General features: G+C 40.8%; 2 protein-coding genes and 1 long non-coding RNA gene across 4 annotated transcripts in view; all 3 read right to left on the bottom strand.

Moving 5' to 3' along the window:
* The window catches only part of LOC138974523 (pleckstrin homology-like domain family B member 1), a 504,261-nt gene that overhangs the window by 313,466 nt on the left and 171,025 nt on the right, over nucleotides 1–19,770 (bottom strand). The gene's annotated exons all lie outside the window — the stretch shown is intronic.
* On the bottom strand, nucleotides 207–10,432 carry LOC138972191 (uncharacterized). The gene is made up of 3 exons (XR_011457483.1): nucleotides 10,217–10,432; nucleotides 7,224–7,305; nucleotides 207–602 (listed from the first exon to the last, which is right to left on the bottom strand). It is a non-coding gene; the product is annotated as an uncharacterized lncRNA (long non-coding RNA).
* On the bottom strand, nucleotides 13,377–19,225 carry LOC138972859 (uncharacterized). Of its 2 annotated transcripts, XR_011457786.1 has the most exons (5): nucleotides 19,049–19,225; nucleotides 18,640–18,738; nucleotides 17,246–17,420; nucleotides 16,281–16,390; nucleotides 13,377–14,396 (listed from the first exon to the last, which is right to left on the bottom strand). XR_011457786.1 is itself a non-coding variant. In XM_070345533.1 (4 exons), the coding sequence occupies exons 3-4, from the start codon at nucleotides 17,301–17,303 to the stop codon at nucleotides 15,588–15,590; spliced, it is 861 nt and encodes a 286-aa protein (XP_070201634.1). In that variant the 5' UTR covers nucleotides 17,304–17,420; nucleotides 18,640–18,738; nucleotides 19,049–19,225; the 3' UTR covers nucleotides 13,377–15,587. The 2 variants fall into 2 exon arrangements, 1 of the variants encoding a protein (XP_070201634.1); XM_070345533.1 differs by having other exon boundaries at nucleotides 13,377–16,390.

The raw sequence follows: 19,770 nt of genomic DNA, 5'->3' as shown, positions 1-19,770 counted from the left end.
GGAACTTACCTGTCTTTGGGAGTATTTTTCTCGTGTAATGGGGGAGTAAAAATCTCGTGGGAGTAATTTTCTTGTGTTACACCGGCCGTTCATACAGATGGACACTGCTCATTACTAAGACTCACCGATTACTCAGGTGAGTCAAAAATTAATATAGAAAACAAAGAGACGCAACCAAACCAAGGAAAATGCAAGCTTACCCGTTACAGTCCTCTTTTTACAGCCGTCATTACTACGAAAGGTGGGAGGTCGACCACGCCCGTCGTGACATGGTTCCGGCACATTGCACATCCAATATCCAGAGGAGTCGGCCGTCAACGCTAAAATGTATTCAAACCTGTAGTGCGTTGAATTGTGGTTGCACTTGCAGTAGCTATGGGATGTCGTGCAACGTGTAATCACTTCTGCCAGACAGCACTTGTCAGCGAACGAAATACCGTTTTCACTTCTCTGAAATAATACGTCTGCTTCGTTCGTCGTGTTGCATTTTGAGGGATACGCCGACTTTAACACAGAACAGTGTAAGTCAACTTGCCGCCCAATCTCCCATGGCTTTTGGGGACAGTATAGGTAGACTTCATAAGCACTTAGTTCTGCCAAAACTGAAACATAAAATGTCGTGATGCCTGTTACCAATCACAGTGACAAACATATGGAGAGAGAGAGAGAGAGAGAGAGAGAGACAGAGACAGAGACAGAGACAGAGACAGAGACAGAGACAGAGACAGAGACAGAGACAGACAGACAGGCAGACAGGCAGAGCATGAGAGACGGACACCCGAAGGTAACGTGAAGAAAAACAACCCTGGAGGCTCAAGTTATATATCATGCTTTAAAAAGAACGCCGCAATGTGACGCGATTATCTCTGTTTTTTTTAATACGACGTCATTTGCCTGTTCGAGCTTCGATATGACGTTCTCTTATTGATCACCTAGTCCGCCGCACAGAGCTTTGAAGACAACGGTTCGAATAATAACCATTCGTTGAATTTCTTCATTTTGAGCATATTTTTTTTAATCAGAAAATAATGAGAATTTTGCCGTTTCTTCGCTTTTTTTAACACCTTTCAATCAAACATTCGGCAATAATTATGGGAGGCAGTAAGGATTACAAATATATTATTGTTGTGATTAAAATTATTTATTTTCTAAATGAAAAAATCCGCTAAATTGTTCTTAATAATATGAACGAGGATTATCTTGGCAGATTATTAAACCCTTCAAATGTTCAAAGCTTTAACTACTAAAACGCCTGAGATAACCGCAATGTTAGGTTATTATGAATCAAACATGACTCCCTGTGATCCTAACACTTGACGAGGGTCAATCAAGTCTAATCGGGAAATTATCAAACCCTAAAAGTGTGCTAAGTATCAAAGCTTTAGCTTCAATAACATCCGAAAAAACGTCAACGTTAAAGGCAAACACAGCTTAACGTAAACCATCAGTTTTTGGTCACAGATGCTGTCGGCTTTTACACACAGTGCACACATTCTTTCGTTCAAACACTCACCGCTAGAACATCCTAGGTGCCCTCCGTTAAGAGCTAGCATTTTTCAAAGAATTTATTTTTGCGTGGCCAGCCGGATTGTCTAGGACCACAATCGGACGCCTCGTTTTGGCGCTAGAACTAACTTTTAAAATCTAAATAATAAATTGACAGCTTGTAACACAAGCATTCTTAAATCATAAAAGATTTCTTTTTTCATCAAGACAAGATCAGTACAACTCGAAGTTTTAATAGTTTTAAAAAACGGAAGCAGGTCACGCAAAGGTCGTGTTTCCGCAAGCAGACGAATGTTCTGCATATCGCTTGCTTCAGTCTTTGAAGACAACCGCCGCCGATAAGTTCGTGACTCGCAATCGTTTGTTTCGTTTTAGATTCAGAGGTACACAATTACGTGCTAATGCAAATATAGCGAGTCGCAGTGAAATCACAAACTGACGACGAAATTGTGAGAGAAAAAAAAGGTAAGCATATAACACGGGTTCACGATGGCTCACGATATCTGGTGTGCGGTTTACGCAAGTTAAATAGCCATTAAAACGAACTGTGTCATTTAATGCTGTTACATGGTATTGCAAGTGTGTTCTATAACTTAGAACTGCTTTTTTCGTGAGAAGATTGAAATCGTTCTGTAAACCATTTGAGGCAAACTGGGCCTTTAAGTTAAGTCTCTCTCACACTCTCTCTTGTTGAATGGCACTTAGTTGTGTGTATATTATTATTAGTATTATATGTGTTCCTCCTTGTGCGTCTGCGTGTGAGTGCGCAAGTGTGATTGCGTAATTAATGTTCCATTCTGTAATTGCTTTATTGATGTTCCATTCATGTATTTTCTACTACTTTTCTCATTTATTATTACTGTATGTTTGATGTTTCTATGATTCTAGTCGGGCGCACGGGTGAATATGTGTTTGTGTGAATGTAAAGGGCACATTGTAAGATTAAGCCTATGGCCTAAAATGTCTACCCTTTATGTGAATAAAATGTTCTAAGTCTAAGTCTAAGTCTAAGTCTTTCTCTCTCTCTATCTCTCTCTCTCTCTCTCTCTCTCTCTCTCTCTCTCTCTCTCTCTCTCTCTCTCTCTCTCTCTATATATATATATATATATATATATATATATATATATATATATATATATATATAGGTTACAACACGGGTGGTTTTTTATATGGCTTGTATTTCAGTCAAGACCCAGCGGATGAATATCATCGGGAGACACGAGCCTCTGGCGAGTGGCTCTCGATTGATATTCCCGCTGGGTCTTGACTGAAATACAAGCCATATAAAAAACCACGAGTGTTGTAATCTGTATATCCCATTCTACCATCAAACACAAAGTGTAGACTACTAGCGGCACTGTTGCGATCTGTGCAGTGTAAAACATTGTTGCCAGCGAGACTTAGCCCTTTTGCAACCTTAAACTAAGTGACCGTCGCTGAAAAAATAAAACGAATGAGTGCATCGATAAGTACGCGGTAACACTACTTTCAGACCATTTAAAAGCTTTAAGTAAAGGTTCATAAGTTGCAAGAAAGTAATGAAGTCGTATAGAAATTAATTTAGTTGAAGCGCACAATTCTTTTGTTTTGCGTTTCAGGTCGGCAGAACGGGCGAAACCCATTTGGCTTACTCGATTCAGAATCGATTCCACGTTGTTTTTCTCGAACGTGTGTTATTAGGCTTATTGACAGAGAAGCAAATTTTAGGGAACAAATATGTAGGTTTAGATTTAACCATTTGCTCCCTATTTGAAATGTATCTATAAACTGTTTTGCGAGTGTGTTTGCATGGATGAACTTAAACTGGTATGGGGTGTGAGGAAAACGCGACCGACACTTCTGTCACCGCCGATTGATTGCATTTTGAAGGAATATGACTGGATTACGGAAAAATACACACATGTTAAGTTATCGGATACCTTCATCGCCAATGTGGACTTACTGCAGAGCCAGGCAAAAGAGTAGACTTGCTCGCGAAACACGTGAAACAGCCGATAGATTGATAGCGAAGCCCAACCGTGCCAGGTAAGGACGGTCTCAAAAGTCGTCTGCTAACGAAGCAAGGGAGAGTACTCGTGTTTTTGTTTTGGTTCGCTAGCATCTGGTTATCTTGTAAGTTGAATGTTCGTTTTTTCCCACCTGCATTGCTTTCATAATGAAAGAAACGTTTGCTTATTGCATCTCATACATCAGATCAGTTCTGAGATTCATTTTTGCGTGCAACTGATATGGTTTTCTGAGCCGTGCAATACGATTTTGGAACTTCATACAAATGTGTCACATTGTTCGGCGCGAGGTCAAAGATCGGGAGCAAAGTAGTTCTTCGCCCAAATCGGAATCTGCACTATCATATATTTTTTTGAGTCCATGATGTATTTATTGAGCTATAAAAATACAACATATATACCCATACTGAAGTAACAGAGACAAAGAAGGGAGGTCATGGGATATATTTATATATATCCCATGACCTCCCTTCTTTGTCTCTGTTACTTCAGTATGGGTATATATGTTGTATTTTTATAGCTCAATAAATACATCATGGACTCAAAAAAATATATGATAGTGCAGATTCCGATTTGGGCGAAGAACTACTTTGCTCCCGACCTTTGACCTCGCGCCGAACAATGTGACACATTTGTATGAAGTTCCAAAATCGTATTGCACGGCTCAGAAAACCATATCTTGCACGCAAAAATGAATCTCAGAACTGATCTGATGAATGAGATGCAATAAGCAAACGTTTCTTTCATTATGAAAGCAATGCAGGTCGAAAAAAACGAACATTCAACTTACAAGATAACCAGATGCTAGCGAACCAAAACAAAAACACGAGTACCCTCCCTTGCTTCGTTAGCAGACGACTTTTGAGAATCTGTCAGACCGTCCTTACCTGGCACGGTTGGGCTTCGCTATCATCAGCTGTTTCACGTGTTTTGCGAGCAAGTCTACTCTTTTGCCTGGCTCTGCAGTAAGTCCACATTGGCGATGAAGGTATCCGAGAACTTAACATGTGTGTATTTTTCCGTAATCCAGTCATATTCCTTCAAAATGCAATCAATCGGCGGTGACAGACGTGTCGGTCGCGTTTTCCTCATACCCATACCAGTTTAAGTTCATCCATGCAAACACACTCGCAAAACACGTAGATACATTTCAAATAGGGAGCAAATGGTTAAATCTAAACCTACATATTTGTTCCCTAAAATTTGCTTCTCTGTCAATAAGCCTAATTACACACGTTCGAGAAAAACAACGTGGAATCGATTCTGAATCGAGTAAGCCAAATGGGTCCCAAACCCGTTTTGCCCGTTCTGCCGACCTGAAACGCAAAAAAAAAAAGAATTGTGCGCTTCAACTAAATTAATTTCTATACGACTTCATTACTTTCTTGCATCTTATGAACCTTTACTTAAAGCTTTTAAATGGTCTGAAAGTAGTGTTACCGCGTACTTATCGATGCACTCATTCGTTTTATTTTTTCAGCGACGGTCACTTAGTTTAAGGTTGCAAAAGGGCTAAGTCTCGCTGGCACCACAGTTTTACAGTCCACAGATCGCAACAGTGCCGCTAGTAGTCTACACTTTGTGTTTGATGGTAGAATGGGATATACAAATTACAACACTCGTGGTTTTTTATATGGCTTGTATTTCAGTCAAGACCCAGCGGGAATATCAATCGAGAGTCACTCGCCAGAGGCTCGTGTCTCCCGATGATATTCATCCGCTGGGTCTTGACTGAAATACAAGCCATATAAAAAACCACTCGTGTTGTAACCTATACATATATTATATATATATATATATCCCATGACCTCCCTTCTTTGTCTCTGTTACTTCAGTATGGGTATATATGTTGTATTTTTATAGCTCAATAAATACATCATGGACTCAAAAAAATATATGATAGTGCAGATTCCGATTTGGGCGAAGAACTACTTTGCTCCCGACCTTTGACCTCGCGCCGAACAATGTGACACATTTGTATGAAGTTCCAAAATCGTATTGCACGGCTCAGAAAACCATATCAGTTGCACGCAAAAATGAATCTCAGAACTGATCTGATGTATGAGATGCAATAAGCAAACGTTTCTTTCATTATGAAAGCAATGCAGGTGGGAAAAAACGAACATTCAACTTACAAGATAACCAGATGCTAGCGAACCAAAACAAAAACACGAGTACCCTCCCCTTGCTTCGTTAGCAGACGACTTTTGAGAATCTGTCAGACCGTCCTTACCTGGCACGGTTGGGCTTCGCTATCATCAGCTGTTTCACGTGTTTTGCGAGCAAGTCTACTCTTTTGCCTGGCTCTGCAGTAAGTCCACATTGGCGATGAAGGTATCTAAGAACTTAACATGTGTGTATTTTTCCGTAATCCAGTCATATTCTTTCAAAATGCAATCAAGCGGCGGTGACAGACTTGGGTCCTGTTTTCCTCGCACCCATACCAGTTTAGGTTCATGCAAACACACTCGCAAAACATGTAGATACATTTCAAATAGGGAGCAAATGGTTAAATCTACATATGTGTTCCCTAAAATTTGCTTCTCTGTCAATAAGACTAATTGTATAATAATGCGTTCGAAAAAAACAACGTGGAATCGATTCTGAATCGAGTCGAGTAAGCCAAATGGGGGCCAAACCGGTTTCCCCGTTCCGCCGACCTGAAACGCAAAAGAATTGTGCGCTTCAACTAAATGGATTTCTGTACGACTTCATTACTTTCTTGCAACTTATGAACCTTTACTTAAAGCTTTTAAACGGTCTGAAAGTAGTGTTACCGCGTACTTATAGATGCATTCATTCGTTTTATTTTTTCAGCGACGGTCACTTAGTTTTAAGGTTGCAAAAAGGCCAAGTCTCGCTGAAAACACTGTTTCACACTCCAGAGATCGCAACAGTGCCGCTAGTAGTCTACACTTTGTGTTTGATGGTAGAATGGGATATACAGATTACAACACTCGTGGTTTTTTATATGGCTTGTATTTCAGTCAAGACCCAGCGGGAATATCAATCGAGAGCCACTCGCCAAAGGCTCGTGTCTCCCGATGATATTCATCCGCTGGGTCTTGACTGAAATACAAGCCATATAAAAAAACACTCGTGTTGTAACCTATACATATCTCACACACACACACACACGCACTTACACGCACTTACACACACACACATACACACACACTCACACACACACGCACTTACACACACACACACACACACGCACGCGCACGCACGCGCGCACACACACACACACACACACATACACTGACACACAAGTAAACACTCGTATTCACTCATACAGACTGAGACACATACACTGCAATCTGTGACGTCAAAGCAAAGAGACGTTACTCTAGAAAGTGTAGCATGACGTGTTAGATCAACACATTCTTCCAATACAAACAGCAAGGGGAAACTGTTTCCAGAACGACGTTTGTCTCGGTGACTGTTGCATCATGAGCAGTGGATAATCAGGTCTCTGCCAGACTAGTGTGACACAACCTCATTTACATGTCATCACGTGTGAATTGAACGGTATTGTTATCTCATGGGTGGTTTCTCTCACTTATACAATTGATACAATATAATACAATGCAATGCAATGCTATACAATTCAATACATTACAATACAGTGCAATGCAATAATTTGGGTATGTGTCCAAATATTATTTCAACGTCGGGGTAAGTCTTAAAGCGTCTTCCAGCTTTACTCACGTGCAATGCTTGTCACTCCCAGTACCAATACCACAATGCAGACAGCCACCATGTTTTGGAGTCTAGTTAGCCGTCACGAGCTCTGCAACACGTTACATTTGGTCAGTCACTTCACAGAGTTGGCTATCTTGATTTCAGCCTGTTGTAACAAACTAACACTCTACTGTGAGAAAAAAAATCATTGTGTTCAAAATAGATCGAGACAGCAACAACTAGCTAGCCGTCATGCGCTGAGTGAGACTGAGAATCAAGTTGTTACACAGAATACTCCGTCTTCACCTTAAAATAGACGCACACGGCACGATTCGCGCCAAAACGCACCAAGGGTGTGCGAATAAATGAAATCGAAGAGGCAAAAAGCAGTAGATCCTGGCTACCACCATGAGCAGTTCATCTGTCGCCAGTTGGTTCTAGACCGCTTCCTAGCACGCCCAGCTTGGAAACAACAAAGGCAATAAACCCTCGCCTGGCCGAGGCAACAGCCAGCGACGGGAACCAATCCAAATGTGCCTCCAGACATACAGTTTAGTGAGACATGGCAGAAGCCTCCAGGCAAGTCGAATAACCAAATCGCCTCTAGACTCAGACACGCATAGGACCTTAGACTGCCGAGGCTGTGGCATCTACGGCTCTTTACAGCCAAACCACCTCAAGCTAAACCACCAGACGGCAAGGCACTTGCCCCTGGTACTTGACACCACACCTCCATTCAAAGTGAAACGAGACCCACAACTGCAGCGCTGACTGCCAGCACGGACACATAATGATCCAGCTGGATCTCCAAACTAACTCCATGACGCTACTTGAAACCACCTCCGGCTTGGGTGCCTCGTTGACCGGGAGCTAGAGCGCGACAACCATCCCTCCCTTACATTTAGACAAGTTTTGACTAAATGTTTTAACATAGAGGGGGAATCGAGACGAGGGTCGTGGTGTGTGTGTGAGTGTGTGTGTGTGTGTGTGTGTGTGTGTGTGTGTGTGTGTGTGTGTGTGTGTGTGTCTCTGCGTGTCTGTGTGTGTAGAGCGATTCAAACTAAATTACTGGACCGATCTTTATGAAATTTGACATGAAAGTTCCTGGGCATGATATCCCCGGATGTTTTTTTCATTTTTTCGATAAATACCTTTGATGACGTCATATCCGGCGTTTTGTAAAAGTTGAGGCGGCACTGTCACACCCTCATTTTTCAATCAAATGGATTGAAATTTTGGCAAAGCAATCTTCGACGAAGGCCGGACTTTGGTATTGCATTTCAGGTTGGTGGCTTAAAAAATAATTACTGAATTTGGTCATTAAAAATCGGAAACTTGTCATGAATTTTAAGTTTTTTTAAACGATCCAAACACAATTTCATCTTATTCTTCGTCAGTTTCTGATTCAAAAAACATATGTATACATGTGTTATATTTGGATTACAAACAAGCTCTGAAAATTAAAAATATGAAAATTATGATTAAAATTACTTGTTCGAAATCGATTTAGAAACAATTTCATCTTATTCCTTGTCGGTCCCTGATTCCCAAAACATATATAGATATGATATATTTGGATTAAAAACAAACTCAGTACGCTAAAAAGAATAGAGATACAGAAAAGCGTGTTATCCTGCTCAGCGCGACCATTACCGCACTATTCGGGCTTGTCGATTTCACTGCCTTTGCCACGTGCGGTGGACTGACGAAACTACGAGTATGCGGTCTTGGTGAAAAAATGCAGTGCGTTCAGTTTCATTCTGTGAGTTCGAAAGCTTGACTAAATGTTGTTATTTTGCCTTACGCGACTTGTTTCTTCTTTTTTTTCCCCCATCTAAAGTCGGGGTCAAATTCGGGAACATGCCCCTAATGGTTTTACCGTGAGGGCATTAAATAAATTACTTAATATCATCAAAAAGCGGTAGCTCAAGTAACTTAGTTGGTATAGCGTTTGGTTTGAGGCCAGTTGGTCGCTATCAGCGTGGGTTCGATCCCCACGTTCGACGAGAGATTTATTTCTCGGAGTCAACTTTGTGCAGACTTTCTTCGGTGTCCGAACACCCCGTGTGCACAAATGCGCACGAAAAAGATCCCAAGTTCACAGCGAAAATATTAAGGCTTGGAAAACACGAAGACACGCATGCATCATCTCTCGTCGCTGATTATCATGATCGTATTTCGATACTTTGACGAGACAAACCCAATGCTGGTGTGTTGAAGAAGACAGCCACAGCGGGCTTGTTCAAGTGAAAGTATCACACCATTTCTTCAGTGTATTACCAATACCAGGGCCGGACCCAGGGGGGGGGGGGGGGGGTTCCAGGGGTTCCGGAACCCCACCCCTGGAAAAAGCATGTACCTTGCTTTGAGTGGGTTTTTTTTTTTAACTAGTTTTAGCACCAAAATAATGCTGCTCTTAACCCTCAAAACAAGGCCCAGAATGCACCAGATTGCACAGATTTTAACCGTTTTTCAAAAATTTGGGGAGCATGCCCCCGGACCCCCCTAGTTCGCAGGCGCGCGCTGATTTGCCCCCCTCAAAAAGGAGGACCCCCCCCCCCCCCCCCTTACAACTCATTTGGTCCGGCCCTGAATACCTGTCACAATATAGGCCAACTGGTCTAAGAGGACGTTTAACCCTAATAGTCAGTCAGTAAGTCGAGAAGTGTTCTCTTTGACGTGGCCGCCTAGTTACACGCATCACGTATTCAAACAACAGGAGAGAAGAAAACGAACCCAACCGTCATAATATCGTGCTGTTTCTTAGTGTCTGACATTTAACCTAGCTTTTAAAACACATATTTTTTTTCAAAGTAAAGACAGGCCACCTGTGCGGTGTGTAGCATTATTTTGTAACGCAGAATGTTGCGGTATATAACTGACGGCCTGATTCCTTAGGTATTATTACTTTACCCCCTTTTTATGAAATCTAAGACACAAAGGGACAGTCACTCAAAATACAGACGACAGCAAAGGGAACTGAGTGATGGAATGGAAGCAAAATGCAACGTTCAACTCACCAACTAAGATGGAAATCAAGAGAACAAGTTCCAGCTTTTCTCTCTCCATTGAGTCATGGCGTGCCCATGCTCTGCGTGCGGTTGGATCCTTTTAGATCTGTTTCGTTTCTTGAACATTGCGTTGTAAGCTTATTTCGTTGTGAATGCTGTATCCAAACCGTTCTACAACAATAAATCGACAGACAGTAAAACAACAATCACTTACCAGACGGAGAATGTTTGCCGTGACGTGACACTGAAATGACATCATTCTAACCAAGGACAAAATAAATGACATGTCTCGGTGCGCAGAACCCATACTTTTAGTCTTGATTAACAGATATTAGGGAGATTAAGTGTACAGTGTCAGTGGTAGTGCTAGTGGTTAACTTAAGGAAAATCTATGTATCATTACGCGTTCCGCTTACGGTAACGAAACCGACAACGACGTCTCGGCGAGTGCGTTTAGTTTCTCTTTCGTTAACGTAATGGTAGGGAAGACAACTGATGCATAATTCTAAAGAGTACCGTCCCATGTCTTGACTCTTCATTTGGAAAAAGAAGAAAAGTCTTACCCGTAGCAGACGACGCAGCAGAGACGACACAAAGAAAACCAACAACCACAGAACCGGTAAGTGCAATGTTGTTTGTATTGATACATCGTAATGTTTCTTATATATATATAGGCCAAGATAATACGGGATGCAGCCCTGGGCAATCTGCAAAAGGCCCAGCCTTCCCATACCTGTCAACCTGTACGGTTTTCCCGTGTTGTGTACGGGATTTATCAAAATGTAGGTGTGTACGGCTTACACAGCCTAGCAGTACGGGCAAACCAAATTGTACCGGTAATTCATGTCAATGCTGTGATCTTGACAACAATTACCTTTCAAGATGCAAGTGACGATTAACACACACACACTCAGGCATGTCAACTGAATCAAAGAGACACAGACAGAGTAAGTGTAGTGCACGTTGTAGTGATCCACTGCTTGAATATGTGGGTCAGTGAATCCTTTAAAATAGCCCACTTCCATGGCTTCAGTGACCTTCCCGGTGTCAGATATCTGCATGATCGCTGACAAGTTTTATTTTGAGTTAGATACATGGAGTCCTTTTGAAAATTAGAATGTGGAACAAACTTACTAGTCACTTGTTTCTCTTTTAATTCAATCTATGATTCAACCATCATTTGAGAATTTAACTCCAGAAATGATGAATTGAAAAGCAGTATGAGAGATTATGCAAATGATTACTAAAAATAGACCTGCAGACAGTGCCCATGCTATTTTCCAAATCTCCTTCCTTTTCACCAGAGTGAGCCGTTTTGAAATTAAGTTACCAATTGGAACTTACTGAAAACTGTTTTCTTATTTAAATTGAAGTTTTGAGTCAATAATTATTGATAATTTACATCAGGACAAGGGGGGCAACTGTGTTATTTTTGGTTTTGTCAGAAATTTTTCAAACATGGTTATTTTCCATCCTGTAGATGAAACTTGTTTAAAATCAAGTTCATCCATTAGAGCGATTCTGGGGGGTAAACAGGCCTGAAGCTGGTTTTTGTATTTTCAAAAAAAAAAGTTGGTGTGTAAGGGATTGTTACCTTGAATACAGTTTCTAGTCATATAAATACAGGTTGGCCTTGGAGGGGGTTGACAGGTCTGCCTTCCGGCAGTGGTGAAGGCAAGTCTCTCATTGACATAGTCTCTGCATATCCAGGCCAAAACTAAAGATAGTTGCAGCAGAGTTCCCACAACAAACAAGCATAAATGAAACATAGAATTAATGGTTGGACATATTTGTACTCCCAACTGTATTCAATAACCTTTTTTTTTTTTTTAGGTTTCCTGGTCAGCCCAGGCCCCAGTCCACTACTAAATTTGTTAGCTTTGACATTCATACGTGTGGCCCCTTCAGCTGAATTGATTATCACAATTGTTATGCATGTGACATTATTTATTTTAAATTGCAGATGAAGTACCGACGATAAGGCGAAAGAGAAGAGGAGGGGTGCTAGAAGAGTACCAAGCCTTTCGGCGACAAGCGGACGAGGACAGAGAAAGAAGAAGGAGCGAGAGGGAGGAGAGAGAGTTCAGGAGGAGGGAAGCCGAAGCGGAGAGAGAGTTGAGGAGGGAGTAGCTGGATCTCCGCAGGCAAGAACTCGCGTTGCAGGCAAAGCGAGATGCCGCTTTTTTTTTTAGTTACTTTTACAAAAAAAATGATTACCAGAAATCTTTCTTTGGGTGGGTGGGGGGTGGTCGTGATCAGTTTTATTTCACAAAATAAATTTTCAGCGTTTTTTTCTTTAGTATAATTTTTAATTCTGTAGGGGTGGAATGTGGCGATTTTAACTTTTTTTGGTTTTTTTGTTACTCTGTTGTGTGTTATATTTTGATTCAGTAAAAATGTTGATTGCTAAGTTCACTTTTGTTTTCAAATCTTGTTCAAATTTTGTGTGTGAGTTTGTGTGATTAGAGATGAATTATTCCAAAAACGCAAGGAAAACAAGGTTGGCATTATCCTCCTACATTCGGTAATATTAGGCATGTATGAAGTCTAAAGTTCCGCAACATCTACAGTTTCATATATTTTAATTAAGCACAAGGTCACACGGAAAACCCATTCTTCTTTTTTATGCCAATGGTGACAAGACAACAAGCGACCCTAAACTACCTGTTAGCCGGCCGCACTGCTTGACCTCAGTACCAGAGCGACCGCAAGCAAAGCCCGACTTGATATGGTGATCTTTGATTACTTTTCCTTCACTTATCCAAACATTATTCTCTTCCTGAATTTTTATAAGCCAGACTCCATGGCAAACACCTAGCAATGACCAGGATCAGAAATACATCTCACTTTAGCCAAGTCTGAGTAGTCTGTTATTCTTCTTTCTTGATTGATTGCCTCCCTTTCACCATAAAATTCTCTGATTTCCAAATCTGAGATGCATGCATCAGTTTTACTGTTATATCTGCAATAAATTTAGTTTCTGTACATTTATCATTAATCATAATTATTCCAATAAATTGACTTGCACTAAAGCTAAGTTAGAGAGAGAATTTACTGACAACAATTAAATCAGATCTAGAGTGAGTTGTTTCAACATAAAAACAAGCATTATAATTGTACAAACACATAGACATGTATACACACTTTGGACTGAACTCTCACTCTGTAATACAATTTCAAACGTTGAATTTAATTACTATTTCTTCAAGCTTTGCCATGCAAAGGGCAATATTTTAACAAGTCTCAAATGTATGTTCTGTTACTCAAAATAATCCCTTTAACTTCAAGTACTATTAATTATAAATTATTTATAACACCTTATACACATATATATGTAGATAACCAATTCTAACTTCATATGACTATAATTTGATTTTCAATTTGTTTCACTTTCAAAGTCAAATAATCATACAGCAAATAGTACACAAACTCATTTCAATTCATGGACAGATCCAGTTATTAATATGTGGTTATTTAGGAATGTAATGGCACTAGAAATAAAATAATTAATGAAGATGTAAGGTCTAGCTCCAGGTGTGTTCAGCTACATTTGGTGGGCGTATCGAAATACGATCATGATAATCAGAGACGAGAGATGATGCATGCGTGTCTTCGTGTTTTCCAAGCCCTGAGACTTTCGCTGTGAACGTGGGATCTTTTTCGTGCGCAAGTGTGCACACGGGGGTGTTCGGACACCGAAGAGAGTCTGCACAAAGTTGACTCCGAGAAATAAATCTCTCGCCGAACGTGGGGATCGAACCAAACCAAACACTTTTAACCCCCCCCCCCCCCCCCCCCCCCTTATAGAGGATGAGTGAGTGGTCAGCAGCAAATAAAGATGTACATTCCAACAGATCACTGAAAGTGACGCAAGGCTGCCCAAATGGCAGGTAAAAATAGTTATACACGTTAAAAATACACTCAAGCAAAATGTGTGAGTGTACGTGGGAGTTTCAGCCCATGAATGTAGAAGAAGAAGATTGGATCTTTTGTAAGGACGGGTCCTGAGGCAAATCCACACAGCCCAAATATTTGACAGTTCAGTGTCTTTGAAAAAGTTATAGTTGAAGAACAAGATTTTCAGTGAAGAGTGGAGAGTCCCATGTGACTGCCTGGCTGGTGATGATGGTTGTTTAGTGGCCGCTTGGTACCGAGGTATGGGCAGACAAGAAGACCCTCTGCCTGCAAACTACAAATTACAACACAGCAGTACCCATGTCAGAGATCCATGTGCACACCTACTAATGCATAATGAAGAATAGCATGTACTAAAGTAATTTGCGAAAGCAAGTACAGCTGTACAGGCTGATAAAGCAAAGTAGCACTAGCAGTTACTTCAAGAAAGTCACTGTCCTGCAAGATATGTCAAAAGCCGGTATATACCACACAAACAAATTATGTTCGGTGTCAGTATGAGTGACCATCAGATATGTATTTATACACAAGTGACAAGAGCATACAATTTTACAAATGATCAATAAATGGAGGTCAGCTGGGTTCTTACCTGGCTTTATTTTTACGCAGGTTCACTTGATAATAGACATATGCTTGTTTGGAATCAGTAGCGAAATAAGAAACAGGCCGCAGCCAGTATGAAACGTTTAAAGCGCGCCCCGGTTGGGTGCTTCTTTTTTTGTGTGTCAATTTTACAGACGACAGAAATGTCTGAATGTGCAGCATCTATTTGGTTTAACCAAATTTAACTCAATAAAGTACCACTGAAAAAGTTGCTTTTGCATTTGACTGACTATTAGGGTTTAACGTCCTCTTAGACCAACTGGTCTATATTGGGACAGGTGTTGGTAATACGCTGAAAATATGGTGTGATACTTTGATTCGAACAAGCCCGCTGTGGCTGTCTTCTTCGACACACCAGCATTGGGTTTGTCTTGTCAAAGTATTGAAATACGATCATGATAATCAGAGATGAAAGATCATGCAAGCGTGTCTTCGTGTTTTCCAAGCCCTGAGACTTTTGCTGTGAACTTGGGATCTTTTTCGGGGGTGTTCGGACACCAAAGAGAGTCTGCACAAAGTTGAATCCGAGAAATAAATCTCTTACCGAACGTGGGGATCGAACCCACGCTGATAGCGACCAACTGGCTACAAAGCCAGCACGCTACCAACTTAGCTACGTCCCCGCCAATTGCATTTGACCAGATACTTGTAGTTGCAAACCGGGTTATCCACCATATTTTGAACTCCCACCAGGCGACCGGGCAGTAGATTTGGCCATCTCTAAGCAGTGAAATCATGTTAATAATTTAAAGCCTTCTACAGGGTCAATTTGTTTAGATGCTTGGCCATTTGGATGCCAAACACCATGTGACACAAGATCAATGCAATGAGCATTTCTTCTACTTGAGAGCTACACAGACAATTAGTAGAGATACTCCTCCAGTGTTGGTGGATTCAGTCCAAAGAACTGTGATGGCTCACTGCCATGTAGGCAAGTATGACAGTTGGACAACAAAACTCCAACCAGGTAGAGTTTCCCTACAGGGGACAAGAACAGCTTCAAATTTTTTTTGAAATCCAAAAATGCCCACAGCCCAACAATTTTTGAAAATTCCCATTCAACAGAGTTTCTCACCCTGCTCATTTCTGTGTTGAAGGCCTGTTGCTCTTCTGTGATCTGTCCACGGTACGGCCTCATCAAGTTAGGGGTCAAGGGGTAGGCTCGGTCCCCATACAGGTACATTTCATCTCCTGTTGGAGTGACCATGCGCTGCTGCATGTGTTCAAGAATGCCACTACCATTCAGCAAAGCTGCGTCATGTCGTCGACAAACCAAGGGCCCAAAAACATTTGCCACAAGGCCATTTGGTGTCACGACACACTGAAACTTTAGAGAGTGCACCCTCTTATGGCCATTGTACACTTCTTGTTGCAAATGGCCTGGGCGACACATTGATCGTATTGTGCCGTCAACCATCCCCCAACAAAACTCCAGAGGAGCCCCCTTGGCATGTATAGCTGCACAGTACCGTTCCAGTTGGGGCACTGTCAGCCATGGCTGATTGAGGTTTGTTAGTTTGTCAGAAAACTGATCATAGATGAAGTCGATACCTACCTTGAACAGCACACACAACTCCGGCTTGGGACGATGAAACATCTGCGAAACGTCAGCAAACCGGCATGGGTAAGCCAACCTCCGCAGACAGATGCAGAGCACCTCCAATCCTGAAAAAAATCATAAATTCAAATGAGCGAATGTGTGTGGAGAGGCATATTCTCATACAGTCTTCAAGTTCAAAATAATAACACTGCAAAAGTTTTCTCACGCGCCTTAAAATATCCAGCCCGACATGCTTATCATCAGTTTGATTTTCTATTTATCAGGTTTGACACAGTTACTGGCTATACTGCACACACAAAAACAGTTACCCGAAAAGAACAAAATAAAAAAAATAAAAATTTTTAAGGGGGGGGGGGGGACACCACGAAGACAAAATCAATAAAAACAATTATCATAAAAAAAAGTTAAAACAAATAAGTCCTTTGCACATCAAAAGTAACTTCCCTTGAACTTGGATTCACGTAACAATGGCGGCCACTTCGTCAACTTGTAAAAACAATATTCATTTATTTTTTTAAACTAATATGAATAAATTATCAGTATCAACGCATCTTTATTTATCCTGTTACCATATTTTAAAAATAATTTCACTCAACTCCACAGACTAAGTCAGTAAGTGGCACAACCAATTCACTATTATTTCTCTATTGTCTAAATAGAGTACTGTGTCGACCAAAGGGGCTAAAGTTAGTCAGGTACATTTTGTGATTCAAGTTCAAAATACATAGTTCAAATTTGAGATTTTAAGCAATCCCAAAATAAATTATGCCCCAACTCAACGCTCCGCTTTAATCTTTTACGAAACCTGAAATAGTAAAAACAACTCACTGAATATTCACAGTAAATGCAAACTTCATGACTTTGCGAATCAAATCATGGAGGAGGATCATTAAACTATCATTCTGACTGAAATACAACTCAACTTCACAGCAACCAGGGTAAAAAAAATAAATCCTCACCACTGGCCTTGGTTCCTTGATTGTTCATTCCATTAGGCGCCTGCATAGTCCTCTGCATTCCCAGAAGGGCGCACAGTCTCCGAATCTCTTCCGCGCTGAAGCGAAATAAGTCCTCACATTCGATGGCTGTGAAGTGATCGAGGGCGAACTGACCCTCATAGGCCCTTCTTTCTGGCTGTTGAAATGTAGGTTAAACTTAGTGAAATCATGGATCACTTGTACACTTTATTCAATTAATTAGCCTGAAAATTCTGCTGAAGCTACTCAAATCAATACTGGGTAACAGAGGGAAAGTTAAACTCCAACATTTTAACTCGCCAGCTGGGCGAGTAACTTCAAGAAAGTCACTTTCTTTCTTTATTTGGTGTTTAACGTCGTTTTCAACCATTCAAGGTTATATCGCGACGGGGAAAGGGGGGAGATGGGATAGGGGAAAGGGGGGAGATGGGATAGAGCCACTTGTTAATTGTTTCTTGTTCACAAGAAAGTCACTAACCTGGCAGAAATTTCCCCGCCCCGATACATACCAGTTACCACAATTGATCTGCAGTAGCGTTAAAACCCTTTTGGTTGCATTTGACCAGAATTTTAATTGACCAGCCAGGTGAGTTGCGAGCCTGTTGTTACTAGCCAAGCGGATTGTTCACTCGCCCCTGCATAACAAATGACCCTTACACTAAGTTACAGGTTGAACTTGAAGCATGTTGGATAAATAGTTTCAACTGTGCATCTCAAAAAGCACCAGTTGACAGTATTCTGATATAAATACTGTGTATGTTTTAGAACACAGAAGTTTCCTTGTACTGAAGTAATTTGATCCTAGAAATAATAAAACTAGAACCAAGGTGCCTTGTGCTTAAAAGTCTGATAGAACCAGTAAGTGTAACATCCTTCTTGAAAGTACATGTATTGCTATCAAATTAAAATGACACAAGAACACAAACTGACAGTGACACAGACTCTGTGACAGAGAGTGGACTTAATAATAATATTCATGCTTTGATGAAACTAAAACTCTTGACTGCAGATTTGGTCATCAGTTTCCATTTGATTTTGATTCTTGAACAGTAAATAGTTAAAACTCTATGTTTATAAACCATTAAATGTAAGTAACAAAGTCACACGGAAACCAAATCTAGGTGTAAGTGTTAGATCTACCCAATATCACTATCAGTATCACTGTAGATTCAGACAAGATCACTATCATGACTATGAAATCTAACCAAAAAAACATTTAATTTTTTACATGAACAACATTTAAAACCTAACCATAACCAATCCAAAGTAACCTCACCGGCCATAACCAAAATATACGCCTGTTCCTGACAGTTAGATCTATATTTCAGCGGAACCTTTAATGCCTTTAGAAGCTAAGCTTTGACTTGTTTGCTAACCTGATCAAGCAGTGCGAAGACAACAAAATCATCTTCTGCGTCATCCTCGTCCCACGCCGCAAGCTCAAAAGTTGGTCCCTGGCATCCATGAAGATCGATCTTAAAACAAAACATAAACAGCGAGAGGATTGGAACATTTGCAACTTTTCACTGCATAACTCATCTTCCAGACAGTAAGCGAAATCGAAATCAAAAAGGGTGAATCGAAAAACTGAACACAAATCAAAAGCAGCCATTTTTTGTGTGTTTGAAATGTGAAAAAGCTTGCTCTGTTCAACGCTTAAATTACAGCATCAAACCATGATTATATCACACATTAAACTGACATTTGTACCATTAAGTGGTTTAGGAACATACTAGTTATAAATAATCGTGTAAATAAACAAGCGTTCGCTCAGTTTTTACATACCTTTTGGGGCTCGTTATTTTCGTCGATTCAACCACAGCTCGTTAGCGGATCGAAGGAAGCATCCGTAAACTTTGACCCCTAACCTTTGAACTGCGCACACATCGCTGACGTCAACACATAAAAAAGTACCGATAACCACTAGCACTACCACTGGCACTGTACACTTAATCAGTCTAATGATAGTAGTGGAGTGGCACTGGTTTTGCACGAGGCAGTCTTCCACAGATAGGTGTGACCAAAAAAAAGGACAACACAAAACAAACGGAACAAAATCAATTAAGGTCCGTTCAGAATGTCACGAAGTGGTTTGCATGTGAATTAAATGTACGTGTTCTGCCCTATTGCACTGTCTCTACCCTTTTCACACCAAACACTTCAAAAACAGAATTTGGGAGGATGCAGGCTCATTATTTCCTAAACCAAAAAAAACAACATACTTCTTCACTTCAAATACATCAATACGAAACAACTTTTCGACACACAGTTCGCACAATCTTCCAGCTTTCACTCAATGCATGTAAATACATATTATAACAATACTTTCTCAAATATAGATTAACGCACACAAGAAGGTACCGACAGACACTCACGAGTTCGAATCACGGCTCACTGCATGTCGCCAGTTCACTTCCTTGTCTCGCTGAATCCTCGTAGAATAATGAATTCAGATGCCAACACACACAGATGCCAACCCACACCTTTCACTGAAGATGCCAACTCAC

Source organism: Littorina saxatilis, linkage group LG8 (genome assembly GCF_037325665.1).
Source record: "Littorina saxatilis isolate snail1 linkage group LG8, US_GU_Lsax_2.0, whole genome shotgun sequence".
Classification (NCBI taxonomy): domain Eukaryota; kingdom Metazoa; phylum Mollusca; class Gastropoda; order Littorinimorpha; family Littorinidae; genus Littorina; species Littorina saxatilis.
This window is presented reverse-complemented; position numbering and strand designations above follow the sequence as displayed.